Here is a 20,055-nt window from a genome sequence, read left to right on the forward strand (position 1 = left end):
CCCTGTTTCCCCGAAAATAAGACGTACCCTGAAAGTAAGGCATTTCAGAGGTTTTGCAGAATTTGCTAATATAAGGCACCCCCCAAAATAAGGCGTAGTCAAGTTTACATACGGTACGGTGGAAAAACATACGGTACCATTCAAAGCTGTTCATAGCGGTACCATAATAATATGGTGCCCCCTGCTGGCCCCTTTCATCGCTTTGTACCATCCAATACAGCAGACACAGTCTGCTGCTGTCTCACCGCCATTACAGTCTCCACTACAGTGCGTAGACTGTAGTTCCTCTGGTGGCCGGAAGCTGCAATAGCGGGAGTATACTGTTGTACCATATAAGTGCCGTTGTTTGTGTGTGTGGGTGCCATACTGACAGGTACCGTACCGTAATCAGTGTACAGTACGTCAGCTTTTCTGCCTATGAATTTGTCTTATTTGAGAAATATAAGGCACCCCCCGAAAATAAGACGTAGCACAACTTTTGGAGCAAAAATTAATATAAGTCAGTGTCTTATTTTCGGGGAAACACGGTAGTGAGGAGCTTGAGCACTACATGTAATGGCTTCCAATAGGCCATTAATACGTGGATGTGAGTTGACATAATTAATAATAATAATAATAATAATAATAATAATAATTATTATTATTATTATTATTATTATTATTATTAATTAGATTTGTATGCCGCCCCTCTCCGAGGATTCGGAGCGGCTCACAACAAGCAATACATATACAAATCCAATATTAAAAACAATTTTTAAAAACCCTTATAAAAATAATCATACAATCCAGATAAACTATTCATAAATTGAAACAGCTAGGGGTATGTCAGTTTCCCCATGCCTGGCAACATAGATGGGTTTTCAGGAGTTTGCAAAAGGCAAGGAGGGTAGGGGCAGTCCTAATCTCCGGGGGGAGTTGACTCCAGAGGGCCGGGGCCGCCACAGAGAAGGCTCTTCCCTTTGTGTGACTTGGTTTGCAAATGTGAAAATCAGATCCTCACTATTCTCCCTTTCACTCCCAGTACAACTAGCCATATGCATTCTGATGACATACTGTTCTGTCTGGGTGCCCCCAGACTTCAACACCAACTGAAAAAAGCAGCCAGACACGCTGGTAAAAGCAAAGGCACTTTATAGTTGGAAAAACAAACACAGAGAAAACCCTGTTCTTCCCAACAGACAGGCTATGAGGCTTCACAGCAGAGTCATGATGGCCAGACAATACAGCAGACTTCTTGCTGGCACACACACCACTGTAGAGAATAAGACCCACGTCTTTCCCCCCAAGGTTTCAGCCTTCAGGGCCACAAGCCAGAGTCAGAAACGCCAAAGATCACAGCCAGGTCCCAGGACTCCCAAAGATAATACTCCACAATACAGGAAGGGTGGGTCTGCCTTTTCAGCCTTTCTGGGGAGAACCACACCCAAACCCAGCTGTTGCCTATTTAGGGCTGGAAATACCTGGCTAATTGTCCCCTTCGTTATGCTGCTCTTCTCTGCCTGAGATCGATGATGGCTTGTGCATTTTCATCCAAGGACTCCAGGCTGCTTGCTGGGGAGAGCCCCACCCCGGGGGACTCTGGCTGTTCTCCCTCTCCCTCGGCCTGATATTCCTCCTCCCCATCTGCCTGGGCCTCCTCCTCCTCCTCCTCCTCCTGTTCCTCATCCTCCCCCTCTGAGCATGGAGCCGGCAGAGGTTCAGCCGTTCCCTGAGGAGCCTCAGACGGAATCACAACACATACATATTATAATTTGTTGCCATTTCTGAAAACTCATGCAGAGAAGAAATCTGCTTCCAGTGTTACTTAAGATAAATTCATTTTTTTGGTGAGTTTGTTTAGCTGACTGGAAGTGCTGATTAACAAAAAAGCAATTACTGGTAAATATATTATCTTCAGGTAGATTATTATAGACCAATAACATCAACTCTGAATGAGAAGTACAGGCAATAATTTTTGATGTCTTCTACCCAGGTTGATTACTTGCAATTGATGATATACAGTTATACCTCGAGAAGAAGCTGGTAACTACAGGCCAGTTAGCTTGACATCAGTTGTCGTTAAAATGATGGAGACTCTACTGAAAAAGAGGATAAATCAGCACCTAAAAAACAATAAATTATTGGACCCAAATCAGCATGGCTTTACTGAAGGCAAATCATGTCAGACTAATCTCATTGATTTCTTTGACTATGTCACAAAGGTGTTGGATGAAGGTGGTGCCGTGGATATTGCCTACCTGGACTTCAGCAAAGCCTTTGATACGGTTCCACATAAAGAGCTGATAGATAAATTAGTGAAGATTGGACTTAATCCCTGGATAGTTCAATGGATTTGCAGCTGGCTGAAGCATAGACACCAGAGGGTTGTTGTGAATGGTGAGTATTCTGAGCAGAGTCAGGTTACAAGTGGTGTGCCACAAGGGTCTGTTCTGGGTCCTATTCTTTTTAATATGTTTGTGAGTGACATAGGGGAAGGTCTGGTAGGGAAGGTTTGCCTATTTGCCGATGACTCTAAAGTGTGCAATAGGGTTGATATTCCTGGAGGCGTCGGCAATATGGTAAATGATTTAGCTTTACTAGATAAATGGTCAAAGCAATGGAAACTGCAGTTTAATGTTTCCAAATGTAAAATAATGCACTTGGGGAAAAGGAATCCTCAATCTGACTATTGTATTGGCAGTTCTGTGTTAGCAAATACTTCAAAAGAAAAGGATTTAGGCGTAGTGATTTCTGACAGTCTCAAAATGGTGAACAGTGCAGTCAGGCAGTAGGGAAAGCAAGTAGGATGCTTGGCTGCATAGCTAGAGGTATAACAAGCAGGAAGAGGGAGATTATGATCCCGCTATATAGAATGCTGGTGAGACCACATTTGGAATACTGTGTTCAGTTCTGGAGACCTCACCTACAAAAAGATATTGACAAAATTGAACGGGTCCAAAGACGGGCTACAAGAATGGTGGAAGGTCTTAAGTATAAAGCGTATCAGGAAAGACTTAATGAACTCAATCTGTATAGTCTGGAGGACAGAAGGAAAAGGGGGGACATGATCGAAACATTTAAATATATTAAAGGGTTAAATAAGGTCCAGGAGGGAAGTGTTTTTAATAGGAAAGTGAACACAAGAACAAGGGGACACAATCTGAGGTTAGTTGGGGGAAAGATCAAAAGCAACATGAGAAAATATTATTTTACTGAAAGAGTAGTAGATCCTTGGAACAAACTTCCAGCAGACGTGGTAGATAAATCCACAGTAACTGAATTTAAACATGCCTGGGATAAACGTATATCCATCCTAAGATAAAATACAGAAAATAGTATAAGGGCAGACTAGATGGACCATGGGGTCTTTTTCTGCCGTCAGACTTCTATGTTTCTATGTTTCTATGTTTCTTACGAACTTAATTGGTTCCGGGAGGAGGTTCGTAAGGTGAAAAGTTCGTAAGATGAAACAATGTTTCCCATAGGAATCAATGGAAAAGCCAATAATGCGTGCAAGCCCATTAGGAGAATCCAAAATATTAAGGCTTAAAAAAAAAAAGCGGTGGCCAGACAAAGCTGAGGCGAACAGAATGGGGGGAGGGAGTCCCAACGAAGCAGGGTGAAAAGAGCCTCCCTTGAGCTCCATGAGTCTTTCCCTCCCGTTTTTGTCCATCTCACTCTCTTCATCTCCCCCACACCTTTCTCCTCCCTTGAGCTCCATGAGTCTTTCCCTCCCGTTTTTGTCCATCTCACTCTCTTCATCTCCCCCACACCTTTCTCCTCCCTTGAGCTCCATGAGTCTTTCCCTCCCGTTTTTGTCCACCTCACTCTCCTCATCTCCCCCACACCTTTCTCCTCCCTTGAGCTCCATGAGTCTTTTCTTCCTGTTTTTGTCCCCCCCCCTACTCTTCCCAGCAGAGCGCCCGTTTTTGCAATCCTGGGATTCCACTCCTGGGATTTCCCTACAGCATTGCAAAAACGCGGAAGTCAGGAGGTGGGGTTTCCCATGGAGGGGAGCCTCAGGGGATCCCAGGATCGCAAAAACCTGCGCTTGGCTTGCAACGAAAGTCCAGAGGCGGGGCATCTCAGTGGCGTCGGCAGGTTCGTAAGGTGAAAAAAGTTCGTAAGAAGAGGCAAAAAAATTCCAAACCCTGGGTTCGTATCTTGAAAAGTTCGTATGATGAGGGGTTCGTATCACGAGGTACCACTGTATTTTGGAGCATACCTTGTCCTTTTTTCCATATCTTGGCGAAAATAGTGAATAGGTGTACAGGAAGCCCTTGACTTACAACCACAATTGAGCCCAAAATTTATGTTTCTAAGTAAAATGTTTGTTAAGGGAGTTTTGCTCCAGTTGTTAGGTTATCACCACAGTTGTTAAGTAAATCTGGCTTCCCTATTGACTTTGCTTGTCAGGTCACACAAGGTGATCACATGACACCACCATCACCCAGGAGACCATGACCGTCATAAATATGAGTCAATTGCCAAGTGTCGGAATTTTGTTGGTGTCACTATGGAGATGCTACAACAGTCATAAGTGTAAAAAACTGTCATAAGACCTTTGTGTGTGTGTGCGGTGGTGTAATTTCAAATGGTCACTAAATGAACTGTAGTATGTCAAAGGCTACTTGTATTTAGTGAAAAGATTCAGCAATAGTGAAATATATACATGGTCTTTATTGCCTATAATTACATCCTCCACTGATCTTTCTTGCCAATGAAAGACCCAATTCTTTTTTCCAGGAAACTGGAAAAAGTAGGCAAACTTTTCCTCTTCTTAACAGAGCAGTGTCTGAGACAGACATAACTTCCCATAGGAATGATACAGATTCAGAAAAGGAAAGTGTCAAGAATACATTTTTTGTATAATTCGTTGTTCACGGCACTTTATAAAATACTGGCCCTTCACAAGGGCCGAAAAGCTTTCTATATCTGAACTGACGAGGTTGTAATAATAATAATAAGAGATGGAAGGGACCTTGGAGGTCTTCTAGTCCAACTTCCCTAATTGAGCAGAAAACCCTACATCACTTCAGAGCCGAGGTGGTGCAATGGTTAGAGTACAGCACTGCAGCATACTTCAGCTATCTCTAGCTGTAGTGTAGCAGTTCAAATCTCACCACCGGCTCAAGGTTGGCTCAGCCTTCCATCCTTCCAAGGTGGGTAAAATGAGGACCCAGATTCCGTAAACTGATTCTGTAAACCACTTAGAACGGGCTGTAAAAGCACTATGAAGCAGTATATAAGTCTAAATGCTATTGCTATAAATATTTATCCAACATCTTCTTAAAAACTTCCAGTGTTCACCACTTCTGGAGGCAAGCTGTTCCACTGATTAACTATTCTAACTATCAGGAAACTTCTCCTTAGTTCTAAGTTGCTTCCCTACTTGATCAGTTTCCATCCATTGTTTCTTGTTCTATCCTCAGGTGCTTTGGAGCATAGTTTGACTCCCTCTTCTCCCTCCCTGAGATATTGGAACATGTCTCCTATCATGTCTCCCCTAGTCCTTCTTTTCATTAAACTAGACATACTCAGTTCCTGCAACCGTTTTTCATATGTTTTAGCCTCCAGTCCCCTAATTAGCTTTGTTGCTCTTTGTTATGGAAATACAGAAGTGATTAAACATACAGTGGGTTTTTTTCTGTTGAAACTGAAGTAGTTACTTGTCAGAAGATGGGGCACAATTTTTATTGGGATTGGCAGGGAAAACAGATTTTACTTTTGTTCCCAGGCCATGGTTGTAATCAATATTTGGTCAGTCATTTATTTGGCTGATAGGTATATAGACAGAAGAATGCACCACCTCTCTTCCAAATAGAGTTGTGGGAGAGAGAGAGTAATACTGCCACTGTACAGCCACAAATTTTCAGGAAGTTTGCACAGTGAAATAAAATTTGCTCCCCTAAACATCCTCACTAAAAAAAAAACCCCCAACACAGCAGCAGTATTAACTATAATTTGCTCAAAAATAAGAGATTAAAGTTGATTACAATGACTGTAATGTATGTCACAACTATAGGACGACACCACAAATTTGGAGAATGTGGCAGGCTGCCATTTCCCACAAACTCTTGGAACAAGATAAAGTCCTTCATATTCTTAACAGATGTCAGGCATAGTAAAACACTGCAAAAATGCTACTCATAGCAAATCAAGTTTTGGCTCTCGGTTCAGAGCATAATGACTTGGGAAACAGAAAGAAGTAATCTGCAGAAATAAACTGTGCAACAGGCCACACACAACGATGGACCCCATAAATTGCTGCAAATATTTATGAGACACTAAAAGCTTGATTAAGAGCTAACAATGTACTTACTGTCTTTAAAATTCTGCCACCCATTGTATCCATGACGGTTAAAAGGATCGGCTGTAAGTGAAGGAATTAAATCCCCTAATCCAGACCTTATTACCCATCAGACCAAATGCAATTTGTCCATTATTCTCTTTTTTGCAATCCAAGATTTTGTTTATATCATTTTTTTTCTTACATTGGGGATTAATCTTTATCTCAGTGGCTGTGCTCAATCTAATTCTAATACATATTTCCAAAATAGGAGACTGTCATGGCATTTTAGCATAGTGTGAGGGTTTCTTAAGACCAAGAGATGCCTTTGATCATGCAACAGACGTTAAAAGAGCTTTGAAAGGAGAGAGATTCCTTTTATTGAGATTATATTTTGCATATACTTTTTCAGAGTTTTATAAATATATCATCCAGTGCATAGACAAATATTTTGAGACGCATACACATATACAGAACATTTTAAGCAAATATATAAAAATAAAAATGGAAGGGAATTGAATAAAGTCCTAAGGCATTTTTAAAAAGGTCACTAATACATTATGACACGTATTTTCCTGAATTGGACAGGGATGGCTACCTTCTGTCACTTCTTGCAACCATTAGCCAAGCTGGTTTGAGGCTGATAATGTTCATCACATTTGCACCATCCTATATTGCTTACACATAGTTTGGAGTCCAGTCTGCATATTGATTTATTATGTGCCATTCAATCAGTGTGGATTCTGGGTTATCTTCTCCATGAAGTTCTGCCCTTAACGTGGTCTTTCAGAGAGGCTTCCATCATCACCAGAGCTGAATCCATCCGTCTTGCTGCTAGTGATTCTCTTCCCTTCCATCCTTCCCAGCATCAGAGCCTTCTCTAGACAGCTAAGTCAAACACAATGTGTTTGAAGTAGGGATAATTTGAGCCTGGTCATTTATGCTTGGAATGAGAACTCAAGAGGTTGATTTGTTTGATGATTCATCTCTAACATCAAAAGCATCAATGCTCTTTCTATCCTGCTTCTTCAAAGTCCAACTTCCATACAGTGTCCAACTTCCATACTATCCTAGACTACTGCTCATCTGTCTGGAACCCATACCACATCTCAGACATCAACACCCTTGAAAATGTCCAAAGATATTTCACCAGAAGAGCCCTTCACTCCTCCACTCGAAACAGAATATCCTACGAAAATAGACTAACAATCCTAGGCCTAGAAAGCCTAGACCTACGACGCCTAAAACACGATCTGAGCATTGCCCACAAGATCATATGCTTCAATGTCTTACCAGTCAATGACTACTTCAGCTTCAACTGCAATAACACAAGAGCACGCAACAGATTCAAACTTAATACGAATCGCGCCAAACTTGACTGTAAAAAATATGATTTCAACAATCGCGTTATCGAAGCTTGGAACTCACTACCGGACTCAATTGTGTCAACCCCTAACCCCCAACACTTCTCCCTTAGACTCTCCACGATTGACCTCTCCAGGTTCCTAAGAGGCCAGTAAGGGGCGTACATAAGTGCACTGGTGTGCCTTTCGTCCCCTGTCCAATTGTCTTTCCTTTTTATTCACCTATCTTATATATTCTCTTCCTTTCATATATCCTCTCCTCTAAGTTCACCTTCACCCTCTTTTTATATTATCACATGTCTATTTTCTTCCTATGTATTTATGTATTGGACAAATGAATAAATGAATAAATAAAAATAAATAAGTGTCACACGCAAAACCATTGGCTGCACACCTCTGATCTTGGTAATACAGACACATCACAGCATATGAACATTTTCTTCCAAGACATTTATGACTGCTCTACTAAGTGCCAGATTGTGGCATATTTCTTGATTGTTTGTTCCTTTGCCACTGATATGCAGAACTCGTAGCAAGATAAGCTCGGTTCAAATACAGTAGCACTACGTTACGTAACACTATGCTTGCTCAGTTCAGATTGTCTCAAACTTATTTTTTAATTCACGTAGCAAGCCTACTTCATTTGTAAGCAAATAAGTACATACTCCTGTTGGTACAGAGTACCATGATAGGGGGACATTTATATTCTAAAAGCATCACATCCACATCAGAAGTTGACTATGATCTGATAAAGAGAGGCCATGGTAAGATGCAATAGGCACCATCCAAAGACCCCAAGAAAAAAGTGCATTTAGCAATTCAAGTGAAGGCTTTCAACTTTGGACTTTTAATTCGTTCTTGCCATTGGCCTCATATCAATTGTAGTGCTACTGTTCCCTTCAGATGATTTTGTTTTTAATATCTGCAAAGTGCTTGTTTTCTGCAACTATAAACAGAAAAAGCCCACTGATGGATAAATATTTAGCTTTTTAAGAATGCCACCATTTCTTTTCCAGCTCAATCACTGAACAAAGCTTCAGCAACTTTAGAATTGGTTTTCTTGTTCAAAGCTCTGCAGATGAAGTTGCCAGTTTTCATAACTTTATAAAGATCCACACCCTAAAATTGGGGAAGAGAGAAGACAGAAGAGAAATACATATTTTAATATGTTTATTCATATGTGCTGCTGAAAAAAATAAAGAGAACACTCAAATAACACATCCTAGATCTGAATGAATGAAATATTCTCATTGAATATTTCATTTGCACAACTATTCCATTTGCACAACAGCATGTGAAATTGATTGTCAATCAGTGTTGCTTCCTAAGTGGACAGTTTGATTTCACATAAGTTTGATTTACTTGGAGTTATACTCTGTTGTTTAAGTATTCCCTTTATTTTTTTGAGCAGTGTATAACCACTCAAGATGTTTAGCAGGAGAGGAAAATATGAGGATAATTTTCTGATGATCCTAAATTCTCCATCCATATCCTGAAAACTTTCTCTGAGTCTGCTCCAACAGTGGGTTGCTCCTGCTTTGGCTCAATTCTGTGAACCGGTAGTGGCAACAGCAGGAGGCTCTGCTGCGTGGAATCAAACAACCACACATTTTTTATTTTTTATTTTATTTTATTATTTTATTTTATTTATTTTATTTATTTTATTTATTTTATTTATTTTATTTATTTTATTTATTTTATTTATTTTATTTATTTTATTTATTTTATTTATTTTATTTATTTATTTTATTTATTTTATTTATTTTATTTATTTTATTTATTTTATTTATTTTATTTATTTTATTTATTTTATTTATTTTATTTATTTTATTTATTTTATTTATTTTATTTATTTTATTTATTTTATTTATTTTATTTATTTTATTTATTTTATTTATTTTATTTATTTTATTTATTTTATTTATTTTATTTATTTTATTATTTTATTATTTTATTTTTTATTGTATTGTATTGTATTTTATTTTATTTTATTTTTTATTGTATTTTATTGTATTTTATTTTTTATTTTATTATTTTATTTATTTTATTTTATTTTATTTTATTTTATTTTTTATTTTATTTTATTTTATTTTACTTTACTTTATTATTTTATTATTTTATTTTATTTTAATCCCTTTATTATTTTTTATAACTGACTCAATTATAAAAGGAAGTATAATCATTTCCTTCCCCCCCTATTTCCCTCTAAGTTCCCCGCAACAATAACCTTGTGAGGTGAGTTGGGGGGAGAGGGAGAGAGAGAGGGAGGGAGGGAGGGAGAGGGAGGCCCCAAAGTCATCCATTTCATGGCTAAGGCAGGACTAGAACTCACAGTGTCCTGGTTTCTAGCCTGGTGCTTTCACCATCAGACCAAATGTCTAGTTTTGTCTAAAGTCTTTTAGCAAAAGGCAGTTTCCATTTTAGCTTAAGATGGAGGAAATGGAAAGAATCCTGCTGCAAGAGAAATGAGCTGGTCAGGGAATTTAAAAGTAGCATCATAGAAACATACCGTGTTTCCCCGATAGTAAGACCCCCCCGATTGTAAGACATATGGGGGGTTTCAGGGGGGTTGGCTAATATAAGCCATACCCCGAAAGTAAGACATATGTCTTACTTTCGGGGAAACACGGGGGTATTGCCGGGGGGGGGGGAGCCCGATGACCAGCGCCGTCCTTCGCCTCGCATTTCCGGGTTGGCGAGCCTGGATTAGAAACATAGAAGAATTCTCCATCTTCCGCTGAAGGGGTTGTGGCGTTTCGGACCAGCGCCATTCTTCGCTTTGCCAAGCCGGGGAAGAGGCAGTGGCGGCAAGGCGAAGGACGGCGCTCCCCTCCGCTCGGCTTGCTTCGGACCAGCGCCGTCCTTCGCCTTGCCGCGGCGCCACCGCCTCTTCCCCGGCTTGGCAAAGCGAAGGACGGCGCTGGTCCCCGCTAAGCCTTCTGCGCCTGACTCGGCGAAGCGAGAGGGAAGAAGGAGAAGCGCAAGTGGATGCGGAGCGCCCGGGAGGCATTTATCCGCCCGGGAGGCATTTATCCGTCCTTCGCTTTGACGGCGCTGGTCCGAAGCGAGCCGAGCGGGCGGACCAGCGCCGTCAAAGCGAAGGACGGATAAATGCCTCCCGGGCGGATAAATGCCTCCCGGGCGCTCCGCATCCACTTTGCCTTCACTTTCGCTTGCTTCTTAAGATAAGCCGGTTCAAAGGTGAGGAGATCCAGAAGAGGCGGGGGGGGGGGGCGGTGGAGGCGGTATTCCAACTGGTGCCTTCCTGGTGTGCTGGACCACATAGCCCATCATCCCGTGCAGGAAAGAGGGGGCTGTCTGGAGGGGGGCTATGCACCAAGGAAGATTCCCTCCGAGAGAAGGGGAAAAGATTGAGGCGGGAAGAGAGGATCGACCCGGCAGTCGCGGGAACAGCGGCGTTGCCTCCACACGACTCACTTCTCCAGCGTCAAGGTTTGCGAGACTCGGGAGGCTCCGGCAGCTGCACGCGCGTCGACCGCAGCTCTAGCCCAGGTGGCTGATTCCCGTGTTTCGCAGGCATCGTGAGAATCCATCCAAATTTCTTGCAGAGAGAGGCAGGAGCGGGAATGGCGGGGGGAGGAAGCGTGCGGGTGGTCCTCAGCAGCCCCGGAAGGACCGACTAAGTGAGCAGGATCCCGGTCCGGGAAAGGGATCCAGTGCTTTGGGGAAAATTTGGAGCGGGTTCCCCCCCACCTCCACTCCCTCGGTGCTCAGCCCGAGAAAGGAAGAAAAGGAAAGGAAGAAAGGGAGAGGAAGAATTTTTATTGCAAATTTAATTGGTTTTTGGTGCCCAGGACAATATAAGACATACCCCCAAAGTAAGACACAGTGGGGCTTTTGGGGGTAAAAAGATAGTAAGACACTGCCTTACTATCGGGGAAACACGGTAGAAGTCTGACGGCACAAAAGACCTCATGGTCCATCTAGTCTGCTCTTATACTATTTTCTGTATTTTATTTTAGGATGGATATATGTTTATCCCAGGCATGTTTAAATTCAGTTACTGTGGATTTATCTACCACGTCTGCTGGAAGTTTGTTCCAAGGATCTACTACTCTTTCAGTAAAATAATATTTTCTCATGTTGCTTTTGATCTTTCCCCCAACTAACTTCAGATTGTGTCCCCTTGTTCTTGTGTTCACTTTCCTATTAAAAACACTTCCCTCCTGGACCTTATTTAACCCTTTAACATATTTAAATGTTTCGATCATGTTCCCCCTTTTCCTTCTGTCCTCCAGACTATACAGATTGAGTTCATGAAGTCTTTCCTGATACGTTTTATGCTTAAGACCTTCTACTATTCTTGTAGCCCATCTTTGGACCCGTTCCATTTTGTCAATATCTTTTTGTAGGTGAGGTCTCCAAAACTGAACACAGAATTCCAAATGTGGTCTCACCAGCGCTCTATATAGCGGGATCATAATCTCCCTCTTCCTGCTTGTTATACCTCTAGCTATGCAGCCAAGCATCCTACTTGCTTTCCCTCCCTCCCGCCTGACTGCACTGTTCACTCATTTTGAGACTGTCAGAAATCACTACCCCCAAATCCTTTTCTTTTGAAGTTTTTGCTAACACAGAACTGCCAATACAATCAGATTCAAAAAGGTCCCATGCACACTTTTACTTGGAAATAAATTTATTGAATATTTATTTTATTATTTTATTTTATTGTTGGATTTCTAAGCCACCCAACTCCTTACGAAATATACAGTATATCTAGGCACAAACTAAACTACCGTGTTTCCCCGAAAGTAAGACAGTGTCTTACTTTCTTTTTATCCCCAAAAGCCCCACTATGTCTTACTTTCGGGGTATGTCTTATGTTGGAAAAAAATTGTCGAATTTTTTGTTTTAACCATAAAATTAACATTTATTAACAACCTGAACAGTATTGTATTCACCACAAAACAGCAGATGATACCCCAGTATGCCAGTGTGTATGTTTTACTGATGTATGATTAATACTGTGTGCATTACCGTATTTTAAGCAGAAGGCGGCAGTGACAAGTGCAGGGGACGGCGCGGTGACGTATGGAGAGGGGGGCGGCGCGGAAGTGGGCAGGAGGCGGCGCTCATTTGGATCAGACGGAGGCGGCAGACGCGGTGACGTATGGAGGGGGGGCGGCGCAGAAGTGGGCAGGAGGCGGCGCTCATTAAGATCAGAGGGAGGTGGCAGACGCGGCGACGTATGGAGAGGGGGACGGTGCGGACGTGGGCAGGAGGCGGCGCGCAGCTAGATGAGAGGGAGGCGGCAATACCCCCGTGTTTCCCCGAAAGTAAGACATATGTCTTACTTTCGGGGTACGGCTTATACTAGCCGACCTCCCTGAAACCCCCGATACGTCTTACAATCGGGGGTGTCTTACTATCGGGGAAACAGGGTAGCAAGCGATCTGATGAACAGAGACTTCTGCAAAAAAATAGTACTGTTTGGAGATTCTAATATCTTTTGACTCATACATATTATCCTCAAAAAGAAATGTTTCAGCACCTTAAATCTAATCTTCACTTGCCAGATGTTCATTGAGCTGACCTTTGCAAAAATTATACACAGCCATGTGTAGATGCTGGGCCTGAGCTTTCCCAAAATAAACTTGACAGTTTGATCTAATCATTGTGAAACCTTGTTCTAAACGAGGAATTAACTGTGACTTCAAAGTTCTCAGTTCATCTGAAAGTACAACTGCTTTTAAAATAGGGGAAAGATCCACTGTGTTCTTTAGCAGCAACCCAAGAAAGGACATGGCAATGGAAATAATGTAAACATAGGCCAATGTTTAATTCTAGTAAATGGTATCTGCTATCAATAATTTGATAAGAAAATAAACTCTGAAGTCTTAGAATTCAAGTAATAGTGAAGGTTAAAACTGTTTTAAAATGAGTTTTATAATTGCCTGAGATGCTTTCCTATCCTGGGAAAATTAGTTAGACACTTACACAAAACCACATATGTACAAGTAAGATTAGGAGAAAATTATGCAATCCTTTTGTAACACAGATATATCAGTTCTGTGGAAAAGTCATTTATCAAATCTGTATAGCCTTTCAGAACAAGGTGTAAAAGAGTGTAACACACTATATTGTTTGAAATCAATATAATAGGCATGACATATACAGTGATACCTTGTCTTACAAACTTAATTGGTTCCAGGACGAGGTTCTTAAGGTGAAAAGTTTGTAAGATGAAACAATGTTTCCCATAGGAATCAAGTGATTAATGCGTGCAAGCCCAAAATTCATCCCTTTTGCCAACCGAAGCTCCTGTTTTTGCACTGCTGGGATTCCCCTGAGGCTCCCCTCCATGGGAAACCCCACCTCGCACTTCACTGGCAATGGAAGTTTGGAGGTGGGGTTTCCTAGTGAAGGGAGCATCGGTGAAATCACAGCATCGCAAAAACACCAAAGTCCTCAAAACCCCACCTCTGGACCTCTGTGTTTTTGCGATGCTGCGATTTCACTGAGGCTCCCCTCGCTCGGAAACCCCACCCCCAGACTTCCGTTGCCAGCGAAGCGCCCATTTTTGTGGTGCTGGGATTCTCCTGCTGGGATTCCTCTGCAGCATCACAAAAACACAGAAGTCCGGAGGTAGGGTTTCCCATGGAGGGGAGCCTCAGGGGAATCCCAGCAGCACAAAAACGGATGCTTCACTGGCAACGGAAGTCCGGAGGCGGGGCATCCCAGTGGCGGCGGTGGGTTTGTAAGGTGAAAATAGTTTGTAAGAAGAGGCAAAAAAATCTTAAACCCTGGGTTTGTATCTCGAAAAGTTTTTATGACGAGGTGTTTGTAAGATGAGGCATTACTGTATTTCAATGACCCTCCCCATTTTAGCAATTATGCAGAATCTGCTAAATATATGAGAATTGGCTTACTGTATTGATCCCCATGCCGTTAAGCATGTATAGTACATCTTCTGTGGCGACATTTCCAGTGGCACCTTTCGCGTACGGGCAACCGCCTAAGCCCGAAACAGAGGAATCCACAACATGAACTCCCATCTAAAAAACAATAAATGGTAAGAATATTTATTTTATTTTATTTATGTATTTATTTAATTCGACTTCTCTGCCACCCCATCCCGAAGGGCTCAGGGCAGCTTACAATGACATAAAAATACAAATATAATACAATAAAAGAAGTCAAATATAAAAGTCTAAAATTATAACTATAGAACTATAAAAAAACCCACTTAAAACCCACAGTTTAACAATCTAATCCAGTGTTTCCCAACCTTGGCAATTTTAAGATATCTGGACTTCAACTCCCAGAATTCCCCAGCCAGCAAATGCTGGCTGGGGAATTCTGGGAGTTGAAGTCCAGATATATTCAAGTTGCCAAGGTTGGGAAACAATGATCTAATCAACATACATGCATACCCATTCACACAATTTGGCAATGAAAGATGTCAATTCATGGCCCCCAGGGGAGCAGTACAGACATCAGAGAGGGGGGGAGTTGATTCCATAGAGCCGGGGCGGCAACAGAGAAGGCCCTGCCCCATGGTCACACCAACCTGCATTGCTTAGTCAATGGGACCTGGAAGAGGCCAACTCTGTGTGCTCTTACTGGTCTCTGGGAGGTGTGCGGTAGGAGATGGTCCCGTAAATAGTCTGGCCCCAAGCCATGTAGGGCTTTATAGGTAATAACCAACACCTTGAATTGTGACTGGAGAGTAATAGGAAGCCAGTGCACCTCATGGAATGTAGGAGGTACACCCATATAACACCTACCGATAGATATTTTATCGGGGAGATAGTCCTCAACTGAAAATGCTCAAGAGGGCCCTCTGCATGCAAAAATTGTTTTTCTGCAATCTACATCTGAGCATGACTTCCTTCTATCACCCAGATGACATTTTACCCTTACGCTACTGTACTTTAACCTTGACCGTGCATGGCTTATTTTAGACAAACACAAGAGCTGCCACCCTGGGCATTCAATACCTCTTTCCAAATAAAACATTCTATTTCTTTACAAATTGATTTCCCTAATCAGCATGGACTGATCAGACAATAGTTTGAGACCTTCTATTGCAAAACGGGAATTTAAAGTCACACAAGTAGAGAATGTGACATTGTTCATAATTCCAAAATCCAAGGATTCGTAATTATGCAGGTAGCCCTTCACTTACAAGAGTTCCTTTAGTCACTGTTCTATCTATCTATCTATCTATCTATCTATCTATCTATCTATCTATCTATCTATCTATCTATCTATCTATCTATCTATCTATTAGATTTGTATGCTGCCCCTCTCCGAGGACTCGGAGCGGCTTCCAACAAACAATACAGTCTACAAAACCAATGTTAAAACAGAACACATTAAGAAACCCTTATTAAAAACAATCACACAAGTCAACAAACCATGCATAAAATGGGATAGCCAAGGGAATCAATTTCCCCATGCCTGCTGACATAGGTGGGTTTTTAAGAGTTTGCAGAAGGCAAGGAGGGTGGGGGCAGTTCTAATCTCTGGGGGGAGCTGATTCCAGAGGGCCGGGGCTGCCACAGAGAAGGCTCTTCCCCTGGGTCCCGCCAAACGACATTGTTTCGTCAACGGAACCTGGAGAAGGCCAACTCTGTGGGACCTAATCGGTCGCTGGGATTCGTACGGCAGAAGGTGGTCTCGAAGGTATTCTGGTCTGATGCCATGTAGGGCTATATAGGTCATAACCAACACTCTGAATTGTCATAGTTACAACGGCAATGAAAAAAGTGACTAATGACCATTTTTCAGTCTTACCACCATTACAGCATGATCACACAATCAAATTTCAGATAATTAGCAACCGGCTCATATTTATGATGTTTGCAGTGTCCTGGGGTCAGATGATTGCTTTTTGCCACCTTCTGACAAGCAAAGACAATGTGGAAGCAGGATTCACTTAGCATCTTTGTAACTCACTTAACAACTGCAGCGATTCACTTAACAACGGTGGCAAGTAGGGTCATAAAATGGGACAAAATTCACCTAACTGTTTCGCTTAGCAACAGAACTGTTGGGCTCAATTGGGCTCGTAAATTGAGGACTACTGTAGTCTGAATTCAAGACTCAGACAAAAGATAGATATGGTAAGTTTGATCTACCATCCATTTTTCAAGTATTTGTGGAACAGGTCACCACCAATCAGTTGCAACCTCTAGCATGTCTCCTCTACTACAATTAAAGGAAATTAATTCCTTGGCACGCATAACTGTGGTTTGTTCCCTGTGTTTTAATCGCTGCACAGTCCAATTTTGCCATTTCTAAAACACAGTCACATGTGAAACTTATAGGCAGTGAGAAGCATTTTTATGAAGCTAAATTGGGCATGGAAAATAGCTTTAAAAGTTCATAGATGAAGCACTAAAACAATACCCCGTGTTCTTATTAAATGTAGGTAGATTAATATACATTCTAATCATAAAATCAGACAATATGGTCAACAGAAGCACATGAAAAATGCTGTAAGAAAGAACACATAAAACTGAATAAACAAACAGTAACGATTTAAGAGCAGTCAGAGGAAAAGCTATTAAAATGCACAAAATTAAATTAAATATTACAGAACCAGTTAAGTACTCAATTAAAAGTGACTTCCATTTGTCACAAAATAAAAACGGAAGAATCCACATTTCAAAAGTGTTTTCTCATGAGATCTAAGGAGCCACTGTTTGAAATATATAACCCTAAAACATGAATTATTACACAGAATAAGCTGCACTGATCTATTGATACCAAGCTAACCATGAAACTTGATTGCTGAATAATATTGTGTTTTGTAAAACTTTTAGCTGTTTTGCATTCAATGATGTGTATTATCAGCTACACAAATGTTGGATCTGCAGCTTCAGAAACTTAAATTATTTGCACATTTTATTGATCCTTGTCATGGACCATTTCACTATTGACCATTTATTGTCTGGGTTTTAGTATCTTCGTAGATTGGGTTCTTCCTCCCTTTCACCAGGAAGAATCCAGTATTTTATACTTCCCTCTCGATTTTACCATCACAAGGACATGTACTGTATACCAGTGCACAATTTCCTTAATAAACTATACTTATACTTTTGAACCATAGGCATATCTCTCTAAGTACTCAAACAGGTCTCTAAAGATTCTACTCACACACAGCCTGTACTGCTAAATACAAATTCCACACGTAAATAGAAGGATGCCAACAAGGTTTAAAATTTAAATTACCCATTCTTTCTGAAAATACAGACAGGCAACGCTTATTGATAGGAGTAACTAGTGTATACTGATGCTGCTAGCCCAGTGCAGAAGATTTTGGTTAACCAGGGGCTTCAGATAAACAACTTTGAGCCCACTGGAATAAAAGCAAGAGCTAATAGAATAAATGCTTGCCATTAATTGTGTTTTTATTTATACAATGAAAAACCAATTGTATACTTACCAAGAGTTTTAATATTAAAAAGTTTAGTGTTAAAGATTTGGCAGGAGGTTTATCAAATTGCACTGTTGAGCATCTCCGGAACCGCCTGCTACCGCACGAATCCCAGCGACCGATAAGGTCCCACAGAGTTGGCCTTCTCCGGGTCCCGTCGACTAAACAATGTCGTTTGGCGGGCCCCAGGGGAAGAGCCTTCTCTGTGGCGGCCCTGGCCCTCTGGAATCAACTCCCTCGGAGATTAGAACTGCCCCCACCCTCCCTGTCTTTTGTAAACTACTCAAGACTCTCTTATACCGCCAGGCATGGGGGAGATGAGGCACCTTTCCCCCAGGCTTTTTTATATTTTGTTTTATGTTTGGTATGAATGTGTTGTTTGGTGTGTTTTTTTTTTTAAAAAATGATAGGGTTTTATATGCTTTTTTAATATTAGATTTGTTCTACTATAATATTGTTTTTATTATTGTTGTGAACCACCCCGAGTCTTCGGAGTGGGGCGGCATACAAATCTAATAAATTATTATTAATTATTATTATTATTATTAAAGCGCTGAAGTAGTCACATTCTCCAAAATGTTCAGTACAACTATTTTTGAAGATTTTTCTCTGTTGTCTCTAGGCACAGTCACATTTATTTTTGTATTAGTGATGATTCCAGTGGATAGAATTTCTGTGCATACATGTTAATATGCTGACCTGAATTTAAAGGCTTTAAATCCAGGAAGCCCTTTCTGGCATTTGCTCAACAGCTATCTAACATCTTTGATGTCAAGACACAGTGGAAAGCTTCATTCATTCATTCATTCATTCATACATTCATTCATTCATTTAATTGGATTTATATGCTGCCCCTCTAAGAGGACTGCAAATGGGCTGCTGAACATTCAGATACAGGCAGTTATGTAGATGACCCTACACAAAAGGTGCCAGGTTTTAACCTTCCTCGTCAGCAACTCTGAACAGGATCCATACCAGGACTGTTTAAGTGGAGTCCTCTACCCCTCAATGTGATTGTGATGCTCCTCAACAAAATATCCACCACATTGGGTCCAAATAGCAATAGGAATAGCATTTAGACTTATATACCGCTTCATAGTGCTTTTACAGCCCTCTCTTAGCTGTATACAGAACATCGCAAAAACACAGAAGTCCGGAGGTGGGGTTTCGAGGACTTCCATGTTTTTGTGATGGTGCGATTTTGCTGAGGCTTCCCTCGCTAGGAAACCCCACCTCTGGACTTCCATTGCCAGCGGAGCGCCCGTTTTTGCGAGCCTGGGATTCCCCTCCTGGGATTTCCCTACAGCATTGCAAAAACGCAAAAGCCAGGAGGTGGGGTTTCCCATGGAGGGGAGCCTCAGGGGAATCCCAGGATTGCAAAAACGGGTGCTTCTCTTGCAATGGAAGGCGGGGCATCCCAGTGGCGGCGGCGGGTTCGTAAGGCGAAAAAAGTTTGTAAGAAGAGGCAAAAAAATTCCGAACCACAGGTTCGTATCTCAAAAAGTTCGTATGATGAGGGGTTCATATGACAAGGTACCACTGTACATAAATATGCCAACAACCTGCCAGAGAACATAGCTGTGTTGATGGCTCAAGGAACTTTAAATCAACTTTGCAAAGTAACCCTACTGAACGCTCATGAAGAAAAACTAGATCTGATACAGCTTAAACACAGACAGAAAAATGTGAGTAAAATTCTGAATCTAACGCCACCCAACAAATTGCTTTAGGGGACTTTATTTGCACCTCTTTGCTATTTAGTGCTAATTAAATGCATAAAGCATTATGCAGTTAAGAGTATAGTAATTATTTTTTTAAATGAAAAGTATTCTCTTGTTAAACACTTGGTGGCACTGTTGCCTTAAACTGGTCTCTCTCTTTTTTGCTTGATAAAACAGGAAGATCATATTTAAGATTTTGATTTTACTTGTTTTTAAAAACTAAAAGTTAACTCACAATAAAAGGTGGCTTATTGCAATTTTTTTTTTAAAAAAATATCAAATTACAGTATATCACAT

General features: G+C 41.1%; 1 protein-coding gene across 1 annotated transcript in view; it reads right to left on the bottom strand.

Annotated features, from left to right (window-relative positions):
* Positions 1–8,649: 8,649 nt before the first annotated feature.
* Positions 8,650–20,055, bottom strand: part of HMGCLL1 (3-hydroxy-3-methylglutaryl-CoA lyase like 1) — a 68,690-nt gene continuing 57,284 nt past the window's right edge. The window contains exons 8-9 of the mRNA XM_070738917.1: positions 14,523–14,648; positions 8,650–8,751 (exon numbers count right to left, since the gene is read on the bottom strand). Coding sequence (XP_070595018.1) covers positions 8,650–8,751; positions 14,523–14,648 — 228 coding nt within the window. The remainder of the gene's footprint in view (positions 8,752–14,522; positions 14,649–20,055) is intronic.

Source organism: Erythrolamprus reginae, chromosome 1 (assembly GCF_031021105.1).
Source record: "Erythrolamprus reginae isolate rEryReg1 chromosome 1, rEryReg1.hap1, whole genome shotgun sequence".
Classification (NCBI taxonomy): Eukaryota; Metazoa; Chordata; class Lepidosauria; order Squamata; family Dipsadidae; genus Erythrolamprus; species Erythrolamprus reginae.